Source organism: Macrobrachium nipponense, chromosome 3 (genome assembly GCF_015104395.2).
Source record: "Macrobrachium nipponense isolate FS-2020 chromosome 3, ASM1510439v2, whole genome shotgun sequence".
Lineage (NCBI taxonomy): Eukaryota > Metazoa > Arthropoda > Malacostraca > Decapoda > Palaemonidae > Macrobrachium > Macrobrachium nipponense.
In genome coordinates, this window is record NC_087202.1 from 36,483,827 (window position 1) to 36,501,693 (window position 17,867).

General features: G+C 33.5%; 1 protein-coding gene across 1 annotated transcript in view; it reads right to left on the reverse strand.

Annotated features, from left to right (window-relative positions):
* Positions 1-17,867, reverse strand: part of LOC135222360 (hemicentin-1-like) — a 453,571-nt gene that overhangs the window by 52,151 nt on the left and 383,553 nt on the right. Inside the window, exons 2-9 of the mRNA XM_064260447.1 lie at positions 16,260-16,440; positions 15,327-15,481; positions 14,115-14,282; positions 7,849-8,010; positions 6,760-6,923; positions 3,757-3,780; positions 1,522-1,672; positions 536-647 (exon numbers count right to left, since the gene is read on the reverse strand). Of these exons, the coding sequence (XP_064116517.1) occupies positions 536-647; positions 1,522-1,672; positions 3,757-3,780; positions 6,760-6,923; positions 7,849-8,010; positions 14,115-14,282; positions 15,327-15,481; positions 16,260-16,440 (1,117 nt within the window). The remainder of the gene's footprint in view (positions 1-535; positions 648-1,521; positions 1,673-3,756; positions 3,781-6,759; positions 6,924-7,848; positions 8,011-14,114; positions 14,283-15,326; positions 15,482-16,259; positions 16,441-17,867) is intronic.

Genomic DNA, 17,867 nt, shown 5'->3' on the forward strand with positions numbered 1-17,867 from the left:
ACGCCGAAACAAATTCATTAAGAAAATAGTTATATAAAAGTAACAACACAATATAAAAATAGTCTTAATTTGCTTAATATATCCAACTAAATTTCTACCATTCAATGAAAGATGAACTCAAAGCAAATGCCATTACAATAATGTCATTCTTCATAAAAATCATACTGCTAAATGCACTTATCAATTCAGAATATGAAATTGAAGATACAGTACATGCAGCTAGACTAACGATGTAAATTTTCACAAAGAGAGAGAGAGAGAGAGAGAGAGAGAGAGAGAGAGAGAGAGAGAGAGAGAGAGCCCAATAAACGTATCAGTTCAGCAGGATTAGCAATGCACGGGCATATGAAAACAACAGCACGTGCAACTACTAATTAAAGAGAGAGAGAGAGAGAGAGAGAGAGAGAGAGATGCACACCAACCAATAAACATGTGTTAGTTCAGTAGGATTAGCGATGTACTGGTAGATGAAAACAGCAGCACGTGCAACAAGGCTATCAGTGTAAAAGAGAGAGAGAGAGAGAGAGATACTCACCAATAAACATGTGTCAGTTCAGCAGGATTAGCACTGTACTGGCAGAAGATGAGTACATCCATAGACTCGTTTACTGTGATGTTCTCTGGACTAACCCTCACGATGGGGGCATCTGGAAAAAGAAAGATCTTGCTAATCATATTGCGAAATGAAATGATAATTTCATTATCAATATACATAAAATATTATATATATATATATATATATATATATATATATATATATATATATATATATATATAGTATACATATAATATAATATTATATATATAGTATATAATAATATATATATATATAATATATATATATATATATATATATATATATATATATATATATATATATACATACACACATATGAATTTGTGAATAATACTTTCTACTTGTAACAACTGCCACAATAAACAATGCCCTCCTTCCTTTAAAAATTCTATTGCATAACTGAATCGAAATCCGTAACACCTAAGTTATCATGGTTTAACATTGGGAAATGAACTAAATCTGTATCTCTGTATTCCATAAGCAACTCTAGATTACCCTATAAGCTATGTATTCCGTATGCAACACTGGATTGCACTATAAAACTGTATTCTGTATTATGAAACACATGCATGTACTAAATACTTTGTAATTTGGGACAATGTATTCTATGCACTATGACTTGTAAAGTCTTGAATTTAAATGCTTTCCTTTGCTCATTTTATTATATTTTCATTTATTTAAATCTTATCTATAAACCGTAATCATTCAAGCATGTTATACGTTCTTGGTGAATGCACTGCATTACTTATATATTTTTCATATCTTGTTCTTTCATTCCTTCCACAAGAAGCCTATTTCAAATCCAGTTAGGCAGTCTCGTTTGTAGTAATTATAATGATAATACCAACAGCATGACTACTGCTACTGATAATAATAAGTAGTTATAATAATAAACAAAACAGACCACGACGAAATAATTCGGATGTCGCGGGCAAAATACTTACACTGAACATCTAGGCTGACGACACTAGTCATGGGTTCCTGGTGGCGATTCTCAAGGACGGTGTTCGAAGCTTCACAAGAGAAGCTTTGCCCATTCTCGAATCTCGTTGCCGTGAACTGCAGACGACTCTGGGTCTCGTACGTGTCGTCATCCTAGTGATCACGTTTTGAGGACACAAGAAAAATGTTTAATCAATAAATGTGGCTATATCAAGAATACTTACAGATTTGAACATTCATTGACTGCGTTCTAACTACTAGATCAAAGTTGACCGATGTCACAACTAGCTCCGTCTTTGGAGTTCCGTTATATTACAAGAAATTCTATCAGTATAACGTTAATTTCTACAGTACAGCGGAATGACGTTCACTAAGTAACTTCCAGAATTTATGAAGACTTTGTCCTTTTATCTATCAACAATCACTAAGTGGTAAACGTTTCTAAGCAAGTCCACACACATCACCTCTTTCAACATTCATTGGATACAAATCTTATATATAAAAGTTTCATTGCGCACACATACAAAATAAAGAGACCAATTCCATACTCTTTTACTGCATTCCTTGATCTTCTTTAACCTAAAACCTCTTGCTTCTGAAGTTCTGTTCTCTGTCCTGGCAACATACCACCATTTGCAATACTGCCTGTATCCGCTGACCAAGGTTTTACACCACAGTTATGACTCACTTGTCTTCAGAGGCCCTTTCACTCCAGCATTTCTAGTGTAAGTGTAAACAACCATCAAATTTTATACTCCTTTAACTTCATTAATTTGGTTACTTGAACCCCCCCTCCTCTCTCTCTCTCTCTCTCTCTCTCTGTATATATATATATATATATATATATATATATATATATATATATATATATATTATATACATACATACATACATACACACACACACACACACACACACACACACACACACACATATATATATATATATATATATATATATATATATATATATATATATATAATGAAATACTTTCACATGCGCACATATAGGCAATAGGTAATATGTTATTGCTCCCTCGCTGTCTTCCCACGTCGCAATACCTATCAAACTAAACTCATTCAAATAAAATTTCTGTTCGTTTCCTCTTCCTTTTTTCTTTCAGATCGTTTCTACAACAAATATATGTACTTCATAATTGCATACAAGATACTCTACAATAATCATCACTGCCCGGCCCTTCCTTTTAATTGTCTTTCTTCCGGGGCACTACCAATCTTGAAAAAGAAACACTGGTCTAGGTATTTTTTCTTTTCTATTACTCTTTTGAGTGTTCTATCCACTGGTATCATTTGCACGTAGATCATTCACAAACAGCCACTGTAATCAACAGCTCGGTCTTCAACGTAACATTAATTGTACTCCTAAAACGGACAACGTAATATTCATCATATTCACAAACTTGCTCGAATATACGAATATATATTTTTATAAACCTTCCTGTCTCAGTAACGTCCACTGCACTTTCCAACTCACTCGTCTCGGTAACATTCTTTCTTTTTTTATCAAACTCGCTCGACTTGCATAACATATAATATAAAAAGAATAGATTCCTTTTAAGCGAAGAACAAAGCGAATATAACATTCCGTATAACAGAACAGCACTGTCTCTTATATGGATGTGGTTACCATGGAATACTAGCGTTACATAAGGCGATGCTAGAAAATGAAGAGCAAACATTACACGGCAATAAAACATTCCTAAAAATACAAATACTGAGCAAAATAGCATAAATATAAAGAAATAGAGGACGTAATAAATTCAGCAGATGAACTTTAGATATAAAGCTTGTGAAACATAGTTAATGGATTTACTTTATTTAAACTAAAGTAGCAAGCACTTTTAGCGTGGCCATAAACTTGAAAGTTGCAAATAGAGGATTATTCTATAGACAAAGCAAGAGAAGCTGAAAAATATATTCCTATCAGCAATGCAAGAATGTCATCTAAAGAGTCTCATTAGCAAACAAGTTTTATTATTACTGAATTATCTTTTACAACAACTTTTAAAATAATTTTTTTTCGACTGATTCGTAATCTACGCGTCATCAGTTCACTAACATCATTACATGCAGCAGAAACCTGATAGTAATGCATTGATACATTTAGAAAAGGTTGATTGAAAAGAACACAAGAGAAACACTATTCTACAGAAGCGGTGCTGGCAATTGGCTGTGCATATGAAGCTTCAGTAATAACATTTTACAAGTAAAACTTACAAGACGTATTTCTTTGGTGTCCGCCTACGGAAAGCATTCACGGTTGGGAAGCGAATAAAAAAAAAAGTCAGGATAAAAGTGATACATTGATCATAATTAATTTGTATGGTAGATGGAAAGCACATTTCACTGAAAGAAACATCAGACAAAATAGCCTACAAGCTGACAAGGGATGATCTTTCAAAAACAGTATTGAAGCTTTCACGCTACTTCCTCTCCTTCCACTTATAAAATCATGTTAATTTTATAAGAAAAAAACTCTATGATGAAGGAGAACTACGCAACCTTCAGGGATAATGAAGAAATGACTGAATGCGGAAAGATGAAGTTATACACCTGGAGAGCTGTGTATTTACCTTGTTGGGTCTCAGCAATGATTAAAAAAAAACAAAAGAAAAAAACACATACACATAGATCTCGCATTATTAACAGTGGGCTCAACAAATTGGTTCACATGAAAAATCTACTCAAGAATAAAAAGTACTACTAAAGGACTCTCTCTCTCTCTCTCTCTCTCTCTCTCTCTCTCTCTCTCTCTCTCTCTCTGTAATGTGGGACAATAACGATCATTCAAATACGTGTACTGCAATAAAACAGCAATAAATAAAACCTTTCGTAAAAATAAGATATAACAAAAGAGAATTGATGGGAGGAACAAATACGAAGTTTACAAAAGTTATGAGAGTTGTTCAAAAAAGCTTTTAGGGAGGAAACCGACACTCCCTGTTGGGGTGGAGAAACTTCTCTCTCACACACACACACACACACACACACACACACACACACAGAGAGAGAGAGAGAGAGAGAGAGAAAGGGGGGGGGGGGTTAAATGATGGATCTGAAAAGTATGATTGACTTGCAAAGAATCGGTGTTGCTCAACTCGCCTGCTGATGGAGGTTCAAGGTTTATCAACTCGGAAAGTCCTCGAAAATCTTAGGAATTAAAGCGGTTGTATCGAGGGTAAAGAAAATGCGATTTTTACTTTTGTCTCCTAAAGAAAATGGGATTTTTACTTTCATTCCTAAAAAATGGGATTTTTACTTTTCCCTCCTAAAAAATAAGATTTTCACTTTTCCGTACTAAAGAAAATGGATTATTTTTACCCAGTAGAGAAAATGGGATTTTTACTTTTCCCTCCTCCAGAAAATGAGGCTTTCATGTCTCCTTCGCAATGAAAATGGGAGTGTTGCTTATACCTCCTAAAGAAAATGGGATATTTATTTTCCTTCACAGAGAAAATGGGATATTTACATTTCGCCCCCAAAGAAACTGGGATTTTTACTTTTACCCCCTAAAACATTCAGCTCACAAGTACTAGACTACTCGAAAACAGAAAACGAATCTTTTATGACTGAATAAGATATTTTGACATCTTTTTTTTCCGAAGATCGAGGTGCGTTTTTACCAAATTACGACAGAACACAACTCTAAAATAATTTAAATTAAAAACATGGTTTATACATGCATAGAAAATGGGATAAATATTTATATATATATATATAGAAAATGTAAAATATTTTTTAATTATATACATACATACATAAATACACACAAACACACATTTACTCTCTCTCTCTCTCGCTCTCTCTCTCTCTCTCTCTATATATATATATATATATATATATATATATATATATATATATATATATATATATATATATATATATATATATAAACATATATATATATATAACATATATATATATATATATATATATATATATATATATAAAAGACACACATACACACAGACATATATATATATATATATATATATATATAATATATATATATATATATATATATATAACATATATATATATTATGTGTGTGTTTATCCATCTTCTATGTATGATATAACTATTTTTTTTACTTAAATGATTTCAGAGTTATTGTTTTGTCGTATTCCGGAAAAGACACAATTTAGGCTTTGGTTCGAAAATGAAAGCAGCCTCTCCTTGTCACTCCCCCAGTAACAAAACAACCAAAATAGCCGAGAATAAAAAGTCACAATGCAACCTGGTCAATCCAGGATTAAAATCCCATTTGTCAGATCATGACCGCGCATACTGGGAAGCGCAGAACTTTTAGAAACTATTTTTTTTTCTCTCTCCTCTGCTCTTATGAAGCCGTACTTCAACTTTCATGAATGATGATTGGTTGCAAAACATGGCTCAGCTTCACGATGCTCTGGGAATGTTAATAACGTGTTTGCTTTCGACGAGACCTGTTTTTATTTTTACTAAAAGAAGCCAAAGTTCTTACATTGCCGGGTCTGACGGAAAAGAGGAGCTTCTTTGAGAGGGAAGGGGTTGGGGGGGGGGGGGGTTGAGTGATAGGATGGATTAGAGTCTGACTGGATGCTTAGAACACCCTGAACCCTAATTCCATAGCAGGTCTTAATGACTGTTTCAATGATCTAAACAACATCACATTATGATAACGTCAATATATAATTATATTATATATATATATATATACATATAAATATTTATATATATATATATATATATATATACTAATGTATATATATTATACATATATATATAATAAATATATATATATTATATATATATGTAGTATAACATACATAAATATATATATATAATTAGTATAATATATGATATATATATATATATATATATATATATATATAGTATTATATATACATATATATATATATAGTAATTATATATATATATATATGTATGTAAAAACATACATAATATAGATATATATATATATATATACATATATATATATATATATATATCAATATAATATATGTACATACATACATAATATATATATAAATATATATATATATATATATATATAAATCATAATCACTAGTTTTACGTATTTCTTAAATCGTGACGAATGAATTCTATTCACCGTGGTTTTAAAAAGACTAATATAACGAGAAACAATCACCCTATATAAAGATCAACAAACACAAATCGAACTAAAAGTATATATATATACACTTTGGCCATACACACCTCAACGTTGACGATAGTGGGAGCATCTTCAATGGGAAGTGACCCATTTCGCCAGGTAATGGTAGCGGGGGGCCGCGCCCCCCTGGCCAGGCACGTCAGCACGACCATGTTCCCCTCTCGCGTGGCATCCTCGGCTCCAGACACGTCTACTCTTAGTGGAGGAACTGAGAAAGAGAAAGAATAATGAGATGATATGGAAAAAAAATTGCTTCTGTAACAATTCATATAATTACAGGGACCCAAACAGTGCCCATTTTGTGCTATATGCTTTAATTATATAATCCTTATGTTAAATTCATGGCTTGCTACCCTAATCAATACAACTACATTCATATTTTATAAATATTATTTATTCAAATACATATACATTCATGAGACAGGCACAGACCCACACACCCATACATACATACATACATACATACATACACACATACACACACGCACACACACACACATATATATATATGTGCATACATAATATATATATATATATATATATATATATATATATATATATATATATATTATATATGCACATTTATGGGAGTGTTTCTGTGTCGGGCAAAGCCTTGCATTTCAGTTAGTTATATGTGTGTGTGTGTGTGGTTGTGTTTGCTATTACAATTACATTATGTACTATCTGATAAAAGGTGGGTAGTAGATTCTACACACACACACACGTATATATATATATATATATATATATATATATATATATATATATATATATATATATATATATATATATATATATATATATATATATATATATATACGTGTGTGTGTGTGTAATCTACTACCCACCTTTTATCAGATAGTACATAATGTAATTGTAATAGCACACACACACACACACACACACACACACAAATATATATATATATATATATATATATTATATATATATATATATATATATATATATATATATATATATATATATATTATATATGCACATATATGGGCGTGTTTCTGTGTCGGGCAAAGCCTTGCATTTCAGTTATTAGTTACATTACTCATTGCGCAACATGGCTTAAGTAATCAGCTCTCAACAATAATATACAATAATCATAACAATAGTGACCATACCGTTAACATCTACGGTTACAGAAGCCATAAAGGGCGAGGTCATGGCAGCGTTCTCCGCCTCGCATCTCAGCGTCCTTCCAAGGTCACCTCGGGTCAAGGGTAGCCTGAGGATGTTTCTACCAACGCCAGAGCCGTCGTGAGCGAGGATTCCTGAATAATCGCCTGTGAAGAAGGTCAAGCAAGAGTGTTAAGAGACAGTCATAATCAACATACTTTTTAGGGAAATTTTATGATACAAGAATTCTCGGGAGCTTATAACTGAGACCACCCTTGAAATGTGCAATTGAATTTATATTTTCACATATATCAGCAAAACTAAACTGAATATAAAGTTTAGGCCAAAGACCAATCACTGAAACATACGAGGCCATTCAGCGCTGAAAAAGATATTGAGAGTAAAAGTTCTGAAGGGCGTAAAAGGAGGAAAACCTCAAAGCAGTTGGCCTATGATTCAATTTTTAGGAGAGGGTGGAAAGTAAGACTGAAGAAAGAGATTATGAACGGATGTACAGTAAAAGGACGAAAGGGGTTGCAGCTAGGGGCCGAAGGCACGCTGCAAAGAACGAAAGCACCAATTATTTTAATAAAAATATGAATAATTTGCCGTGATATCATATGAGCACATTGATGCGGGTACGTGTGAATGGCTGTATCTCACATATTCACATTTTGGCGACTAAAAATCACTCCCATTCCTGATTTGGAGAGACAAAATTGGCGGCGGACGAAATTAGTAATATGATAGTCGAAATTGAAAAACTAAATGAATTTCCTTTTTATGTATTATAAGGTCGAGTGTCCTCAAAAGGTTTCATTAAAAAAAATCTTAATGACACCGGTTGCAATTGACCGTTGGCTGGAAGCTTTTTTTTTTTTTTAGTAGAATTCTAACGTAATAAATATATGAAAAAGTTATGATAGCAATACTGATGTTACTAGTGTTCCACTGCAGGGAAATCATTCTAATAAAAACGTTCCGTATGGTATTTGGAATACCTGTCGATGTCGACCACATTACGTAATGAATAATTAAAAATATGGTAAAGAAAAAGCAAATAAAAACATTACCTATCATTTTCTTTTGGTGGAATCTAGCACGACAGGCTGGACTATTCAGTCTATCTTCTTTAATGACAATTATAGTGAAAATGTCAAGCAGTAGAACATAATGGATTGGTGTTAATACACTGTGCGTGCTGGGCGTAATTTACATCTAATGAAGCAATAATTAGATGCTCTCAACACTGATTAGAGTCCATTTTAGCCATGCAAATTACCTGGGGACAATCTACTGCATTGTCAAAACACTAGACTTTTTTTTCGGAAAAATGACTGCTACCAATTCTTCATACGCCAACAAAAGTTTTAGTTATTTCTTCTATCATGAATTTGAATTCATGAGATACTGGAATTAATAACGAGTCATGAACACAATTATAGAGCATAAAACTGAAGTCGTTAATTTTTAGTGCGTATACGGCTGCATCGCCTGACACAGTGTGCAAATTCAGTTTTGAACTACTATGGCGGAAATACAGACGTTATGTCGCAAGTATTGTCACAAGATATCAAAATAGGCCAAACAGAAGATGCTGTTGGTTGGTATAATCTGAGGACCCTCCCACTGAATTTTGTCCTAGCTCCACTCATCTCTAAGCAATTCAAGTTTCAGAGGTATAGTCTTCAGTTCTGACCCTAATTTCATTTTGTTTTTGACCGGCGACCTCAGCTAAAGCAAATAATGTCCAGGCCCACTCTGTCCTAACCCTATCTATATATAACCAGTAAGCATGCAAAAAAAAAAAAAAAAAAAAAAAAAACTTTATCGACAAAACTCGGCGAGGTTTTCAAACCGAACGTTCAAAGGGTCACTTTGAACTCAATTACTGGGGATTAAATTACCCGGTGAAAGCGCACGTTAGCTAGTCAGCTCATATTTTTTTTAATCAACTTGAAAGTGAATACTGATAAACAACACTTGAAATTCCGCGCCCCTTAGCAACGCTATGAGGTACCCAGCTGTGCCCAATCAAAGTATCGGGACTGTCATTTTCCTTTCTTTGACAAGCTGCTAAATTTGACGAGTATTTTTTCTTTTTTTTTAACGGCTAAATTCTAAGGTATAAAAATTTTACATTTTTTAGTATCTAGAATCATTTGTTTGTTCCGGTTTACTAATAATGTAGCGAAATAGTATGCATTAGACAGGGATATTGTCAAGAGTAAATTTTAAGGTTTTACTTTTTTTACATTTAACAAAATTTGAATTTTGTTAAATTCAAGGTTTTACTTTTTTTTTAACATTCACTGAAAATTCGTTTGTTCGCTAAGACATTTAGTGAATTAAAACTAAGAAAATTGCGATAATTTGTTGATAAAACTTACAGTAAAATTAAAACATGTTCGAGAGGAAGTTCATTATGATGTGGGGGGTCCTTTAATCTAGTATGAAATACGAGTTTGTGACACTAAGAAAGCTTTCACACTTCATGAAATCTAGATGAACTCTCTCCGCGTTCTTCAGTAAAAAATTAAAATACTCTATTTGAGCTTCTTCAAATATCACAATCTCAGATTCTTTCGTGACGGTATTGACAGATATTTTTCAGAGTCAGTAAAGTAGACTACTAATCCTTTTTTGACATTCGATTTATATCCGAATTACCGTTTATTTCTATTCCATCTACGTCTTTAACAGTTTTTCACATTTATTACTTTTGTGAATTAAATCTCACAATTATTCTCTCCCGGAATGCAACTAATTTCAATCTGATCACTCAGCGTCTAGTGTAGTAGAAAACGTAAAAAATAAATAAATTTGAATCATTTCATCCACGAATCCAGTTAAACTGATATAGTAAACGAACATGCATAACTTGCACCCACACACACACACACACACAGAGAGAGAGAGAGAGAGAGAGAGAGAGAGAGAGAGAGAGAGAGAGAGAGAGAGAGAGAGAGAGCAAAGCAAAGGGAAATCCAAAAGTTGGTGCCCTCAGCAAGTTTCCAGCCTAACTAAGCTTCGGGAGATGGCTTTCGCCTTCGCCTCCTACCACTATTTCATACAAAATATACTGTCAATTCTGGATGGAAAGGGATGTGCGTATATATGTATGCACACATTATGTATGTATGTATATATATGTTTGTGTATATATATATGCATGCATTATGCATATATATATAGCAACATGCATAGAAAAATCTGGAAGGGCAGCAGTTGTCTGAAAAGGTGACATAACATATTTAAACGAATTTACTACAATGACGGGAAAGAGTAGGCTTAATGAGATTTTATTTCTAACGATTAAATCTATCTATCTATCTATCTATCTATCTATCTATCTTTATATATATATATATATATATATATATATATATATATATATATACATATATATATATACATATATATATATATATATATATATATATATATATATATATATATAGATATATATATAGATAGATATATATACACACACACATATCGATCTAGCTACGGACTACTACCGCGAGAAAAATGGATTTGTACTTGGCCAACCTTTAACATTTTATTGATATATTTTTTTTTTTAAGCTTATTCTGTTTACATTTTTCTCGCTGCTTTAATTGAATTACTTGGTAATGAAAATAAGCTATCTTGCGTCCTAAAAACATTAACCGTTCACTCTCTCAATATTTGCTCAAAACTTTTTGCGAATTCGTAATTTTTTCGAATTTGTACTTCTTCAAACTAAACTCATTCTTGACCACATACTCAGATTTGATTTCCAAGCCTTCTTAACTAAACCTCTTCGGTCCTCTGAAACAGAATCACACGCGATAACAGGACCATAAAAACGAGACCCATCCACCTTGATGGGGTTGTAGGCCTCGAGGAGGAGGTTTGCATGATCGTCCTTGAATAAGGACTGTTCTTATTTCACGTACGCTCATGGGGAAGATTGGGAAGATACCAAGTGGCCATCATGCCTAACAAGGTGTGTAATCCCGACGAGGGTCATAAAAGACCTACGTATCATCCCAGAGCGTCTTATTTGCCATTTTCTGTCAGCCCAATCAATAGGGCTCTCTGTCGACGAGATACGATACGAACATAGATTTTAGGAAAAATGTTGTATGTATGTATGTATGTATGTATGTATGTATGTATGTATGTATGTATGTATGTATGTAGTATGTATTATATATATATATATATATATATATATATATATATATATATATATATATATATATATATATATATATTATATATATATATATATACATATAATAGAAGGAGCCCATAAAGATGCCAAAATATAGAAAGAAAGTACTATATTTCAGAGACTGTTGTCTCTCTCTTCAGGGGTAGGTAGAGATAAAAAAAAAAAAAGATAAAGAGCAGTCACAGAAATATAGTACTTTCTTTCTATATTCTGGCGTTTTTATGGGCTCCTTTTATTAGATGGAATTCTCTTTGTTTAACAACATTTTTTACCCAGGTCATATGTATATATATTATATATATATGTATGCATAGCATATATACCGATATAAGATTCATATATTTATATCTAATATATATATTATTATATATACATATGCATATATAGATGCATATATATATGTCTATCTATATATATACACATATGCATATATAATCCATATATATATTATGTATATATAATCTTATATAATATATATATATAGATATATATGTATATCATTCAAGCTACAAATGTTCTTTAATATCTAATTCGCTCTACCTCGGAATTGATATATTTTCATATATGTACCGAGGGGGAATTTTTAGTTGATAATAATTTCGTCCCCCATGGTATCGAACCACCGTCCAGTGGACGGGAAACGAAATCAGAAACGGACAGCGATAAGTATTCATATTATATGTATATGCATATATATATATATATGTATATATATATGTATATATATATATATATATATATATATATATATATATATATATATATATATATACGTATAGTATGTGTGTGTGTGTGTGTGTGTGTGTGTGGGCGGGGTGTGTGATTGCATATACATGCTAGTGTTTGCATATTAAATCACTGAAGCAGTCTTTTAGAAGCGCCTGAATTCGTCGTCTTTACAATGTTTAAAAGGATAAAGCGATTCATTTCTCCCGAGGCATTAGTCCCTCGGACTCCCAGAATTCATTTCAGTCGGGCACTGTAAACGACGGAACCCTGGGCAGTAAATCAAGAGGATTTTCCTACGCACCTCCAATCCTACCTATCTGTCTCAGAGAAAGGCATTCATTCCATTTATTCTTGTCCAATAAGCTGTGACCCCGTTAGCCGAGTCATTTGTAGCGCATGCTGGAGAGGGCACCTTGATACCAATACGTTTCTCTAATTCCAATGCTTATTAATTTTCACGCAAATTAATCCTTAATCTTCACTCTTCCTTTTTCTCAGAAGCATTTAGTTATTTTCTATTATTAATTCAGTCGTAAATCTCATTAAAAGCTAGCGTTGCATCTCGCCCATTTTATGAATTAAACGAGTTCCACTTTCTTATTAATTTTGAGTACAAATAATTTAATAAGTGGATATATATGTACCTCCGTTGCAATATATCGTATATATATATATATATATATATATATATATATATATATATATATATATATATATATATATATATAGCTTAGTTTTCCCAAACCACTGAGCTCTCCTAGGGCTGGCCCGAAGGATTAGATATTTTTACGTAGCTAAGAACCAATTGATCACCTAGCAACGGGACCTACAGCTTATTGTGGGATCTGAACCACACTATATCGAGAAATGAATTACTATCACCAGAAATAAATTCCTCTGATTCCGCATTGGCAGAGCCGGGAATCGAACTTCGGACCACCGGATTGGCAGCCGAGTGCGAAAACCACTCGTCCAGCGAGGAACTTGTTGCAATATATACTGAGCACTTATGTACACTCCGCCTGAATAGTGTACCAATATAATGGTTGTATGTATTTATCAATCAACCATTCAAATTTTTTTATCACGACGATTTTCAGAATCTTAAATTAAAATTCATTGGCTTTAAGTAATTGTCTATTTATTTCGTGCCAGCACAAGGCTGGCTGATTCTAGAAAGATCTATTATCCATTCAAATTTCTTTTTACCACCAAGATTTTTAAATTCTTAACCTTTTGGACGAATGATCTTATTGCAAAGTGTTTCCAAACGCCCTTAACCATTTAAACCAGAATTTAGATGTCAGTGGCCTTCCTTACCTGCTAAAGGTTGCGTATCGTTCCACCAAGTGACGCGAGCCACTGGTTTTCCACCTCCAGACTCGCAGACAACGGTGAGCGTTGTGGCCTCGTCGAAGGGACCTATAGAGGTGCCGTTATCTATCGGAGACCCGTCCTCGAAAGCTAAACTTAGGTAAGTGGGAAGTGCTGTTGGAAAACGAAAGAACGTTTCAATAATGTAAGTATGCCTCAAAGGGAAGAAAATGTGGTGTAAAATAAACATTAATATCATGATGCATTTTTCCTTTTATGCATTTATCTGTTAATGTTTCCAGATGGACAAATTATGAGAATATAAAATATTTACCTGAAAATGTTAGATACTGAACTGATAATAAAAAGGAATACGGCAGAACCCAGTGCATCAAATGTGTGTGTATAATATATATATATATATATATATATATATATATATATATATATATATATATATATATATATGGTTAAAAAATCACGGTAGATGCGCGTGACTTCATAAATAAGCGAATTCCACAGGAAAATGATAGTCAGAAATCTAAGCGCTTTCGTCTTTACTCAGACATTGTCAAGGAGTTAATGAAGTACAATTGGAGAGAAAGGTCTCAGGTACAACACAAGATCAAGAATACCAGATGGTTAATTGTCAAAAGGGTAAAAATTAAAAGAGATAATCCAGGATTATCGGATATCACACGGTCACAAACCTAAACAGTTTAGGTTTGTGACCGTGTGATATCCGATAATCCTGGATTATCTCTTTTAATTTTTACCCTTTTGACAATTAACCATCTGGTATTCTTGATCTTGTGTTGTACCTGAGACCTTTCTCTCCAATTGTACTTCATAACCTTTGACAATGTCTGAGTAAAGACTAAAGCGCTTAGATTTCTGACTATCATTTTCCTGTGGAATTCGCTTATATATATTATATATATATATATATATATATATATATATATATATAGTATATATATTTTTATATATATATATCATATAGATAAAATTTACATAAATATGTATGTATAGTACATATGTATATAGCCATACATATACACACACATATATGTTATAATATATATAATATATTATATATTATTCTAATTATTATTACATGATATATATATATATATATATATATATATATATATATATATATGCATATGTATATATATATATATAACATCTAAACGAAGAAAAATGGAGACGCCTTACCGTACGTCGTGAGGTTGATGAACTGCACAATCGAGCACTCTTCCCTCACAGCCAAGTAAGTAATCTCACACTTGTAGAGGCCTTCGTCCTCTGTCCTCAGTGGGAAGATCTGTAAGCTACTGTCGGTCCCATTCATAACGTAATGGAAATCCGTTCTGTAAATGGGAAGAGGAGAGAGTGATTACCCTAATGGTACTACAGTGGTAAAGAGACACGTTAATGGAGACACTTCGTTTTGTCTTGATTTCTGAGGGAAAACTCTCTCTCTCTCTCTCTCTCTCTCTCTCTCTCTCTCTCTCTCTCTCTCTCTCTCTCTCTCTCTCTCATAATTTGTTCAATTACAGAAATAAAACCTGTCTCACTCATCCTCGAAAGTTGTCCATTATCTAAGTTTAGGAAAATCTTCCTCTCAATCCATCTTCGTTCTATCGTTAGTGTGCCAGACAATTAAGTGTATTACATAACATTTATGTCTACCGGGTGAAAAAGTGATTTACAGTGGTATCTACTCTCTCTCTCTCTCTCTCTCTCTCTCTCTCTCTCTTCTCATCTCTCTCTCTCTCTCTCTCTCTCTCTCAATTCCATTACACAAACTTCTCATATTACCAAATTAAAACAACTGCTATATAGATTTCATGGGTTCAAGATTTTCTTCCAAAACAATTCTAGGAAAGATTTTTTTGGGTTTTATAAATACTTATACTGAGCACTGAAATAAAAGGTTAATAAGGGAATAGGATCGAGTGAAACCAATAAAACGCAATCCTCTATAATCTTTTAACTTTCAACTCTAAACGATGGCTGAACGCAAAGAAAAATAAGTAATATCTGAGAGAGAGAGAGAGAGAGAGAGAGAGAGAGAGAGAGAGAGAGAGAGAGAGAGATTCCCTTTAAGGAATCCATAAAACAACAGGAAAAAAAGTTCAACTCTACCTATCGGTAAGTGGTCCCATGGCTTTCCTCACGTTGGCGGTGTCGGAGAAAATGAACACTCTGTCGACCCCTTTGTACCACTTGATGCTGTGGAACTCTCCACAGAGAGCCTTGTCTACCTCACAGGGCAGGTGCACCGATTCGCCCGCCAGGCCGTCGACTTCATATCGTCTCACCAACCCTGAAAGAAGAAGAACTGGGTTAGAAGTGAGGTTTAAGCACGTTTTATCCCTGTGAGAGAAAGACCGAAGTCATCAACAATAATAAAAATACAGAGCATCACAAAGCAATATCTCGGTTGAGATGAGAATAATCTAAGCTGAGATAAGATAGTACTACTGCATTTAAAGGTTATATTTTTATAGTATGCGAAACACAAAAAACCAGATTCATCAAGGACTAGGGACTTTGACAATTCCAATATATAATACTTATATCTCCTACAGTATGGGAAATTGAAAAAAGAAAAAGTTTTATGAAGAACTAAAGCCCTAACAACGCCAATATAACTGCGAATAAAAATAAAACCATAATCTCAAATCTGACGTGAAATAAGACGTTAAACGACTGAGTCGGAAGACTTGACAAACTCTGTGCTGATGAGTATGAAATAATGAGGTAATTAGTGCGTTTTCCCCAAATGTGGAAAAAACGCCGTGTTAATGAGAGCGTAATGAGATTAGTCAAACCAGGGGAAATTAGCAAAGTTTGCTTCGTTAAAGTGTTAGTCAAAACTTCTTGACTTTATGAATAATTCATATATGACTTCTCTGTCTCCTTCCGGCCGTCCCCTTCCCTTTCCCCGTCAAAAGAGCTGGCGACAGTGTTCGTATGGAGTCAGCTTGTTTATATATCATTTGCACGGAGCACTTCCCCCATTTGCGTAAACAGTTTTGCGCTGTCAGCGTTCTGTGCGCTATTCTGATGGATGAGTGTGCAGAGCTCTTCAGCAATCCTGCTGCGTTGGATTTAAAAGAATGTTTTTCAAATCAATGACACTAAAGACTGTTCCTCTACTCAAGTCTCTCTTTGGAACTGCTTCCAGACTGGAAGAATGATATTCTATTTCATCATTTGCCGCACAACTCCCCTGCAAAAGTAACCAACTTTTCTTGGAAAGCTTGCTCTTCTGATCAGTTCGCCTCAAGAGAAAGCTGTTCTTTTCTGCTCCGCGTCTAAAGGGATTTTTTGAAAAGTAAGTCTATTTTTACACCGTCTCCTTGAAGTAATGACATAGGCGAGTAGATTTCCAATGAAGGAATGCGCTTTGTACAGACGGCCAACGAAGAATTGGCGTAGTTTCTTAATTCCTTGTTCGTTATGGAAATATTGCCATATGCAGGTGACAGATTAATTACTTAACAATAAATAACATTTCCTTTCAAAGGTGCTATACTTAAAATAAATTAAATTAGAACTGAGTAGACTTATTCAACGTATTAAAGATAATTATTTTGCAAAGTAAGGAAAATATATAACGATGGGTCCACGATTTCTAATTTTATTCTCAACTCTAGCTTCGTAACAGCATACCGAAGGTTTTGAAGTTGGCTTTGCTGCCGCTCGAGTCTTCACTCAACGTATCGTACTGCACTGGGGTGTTGTCAT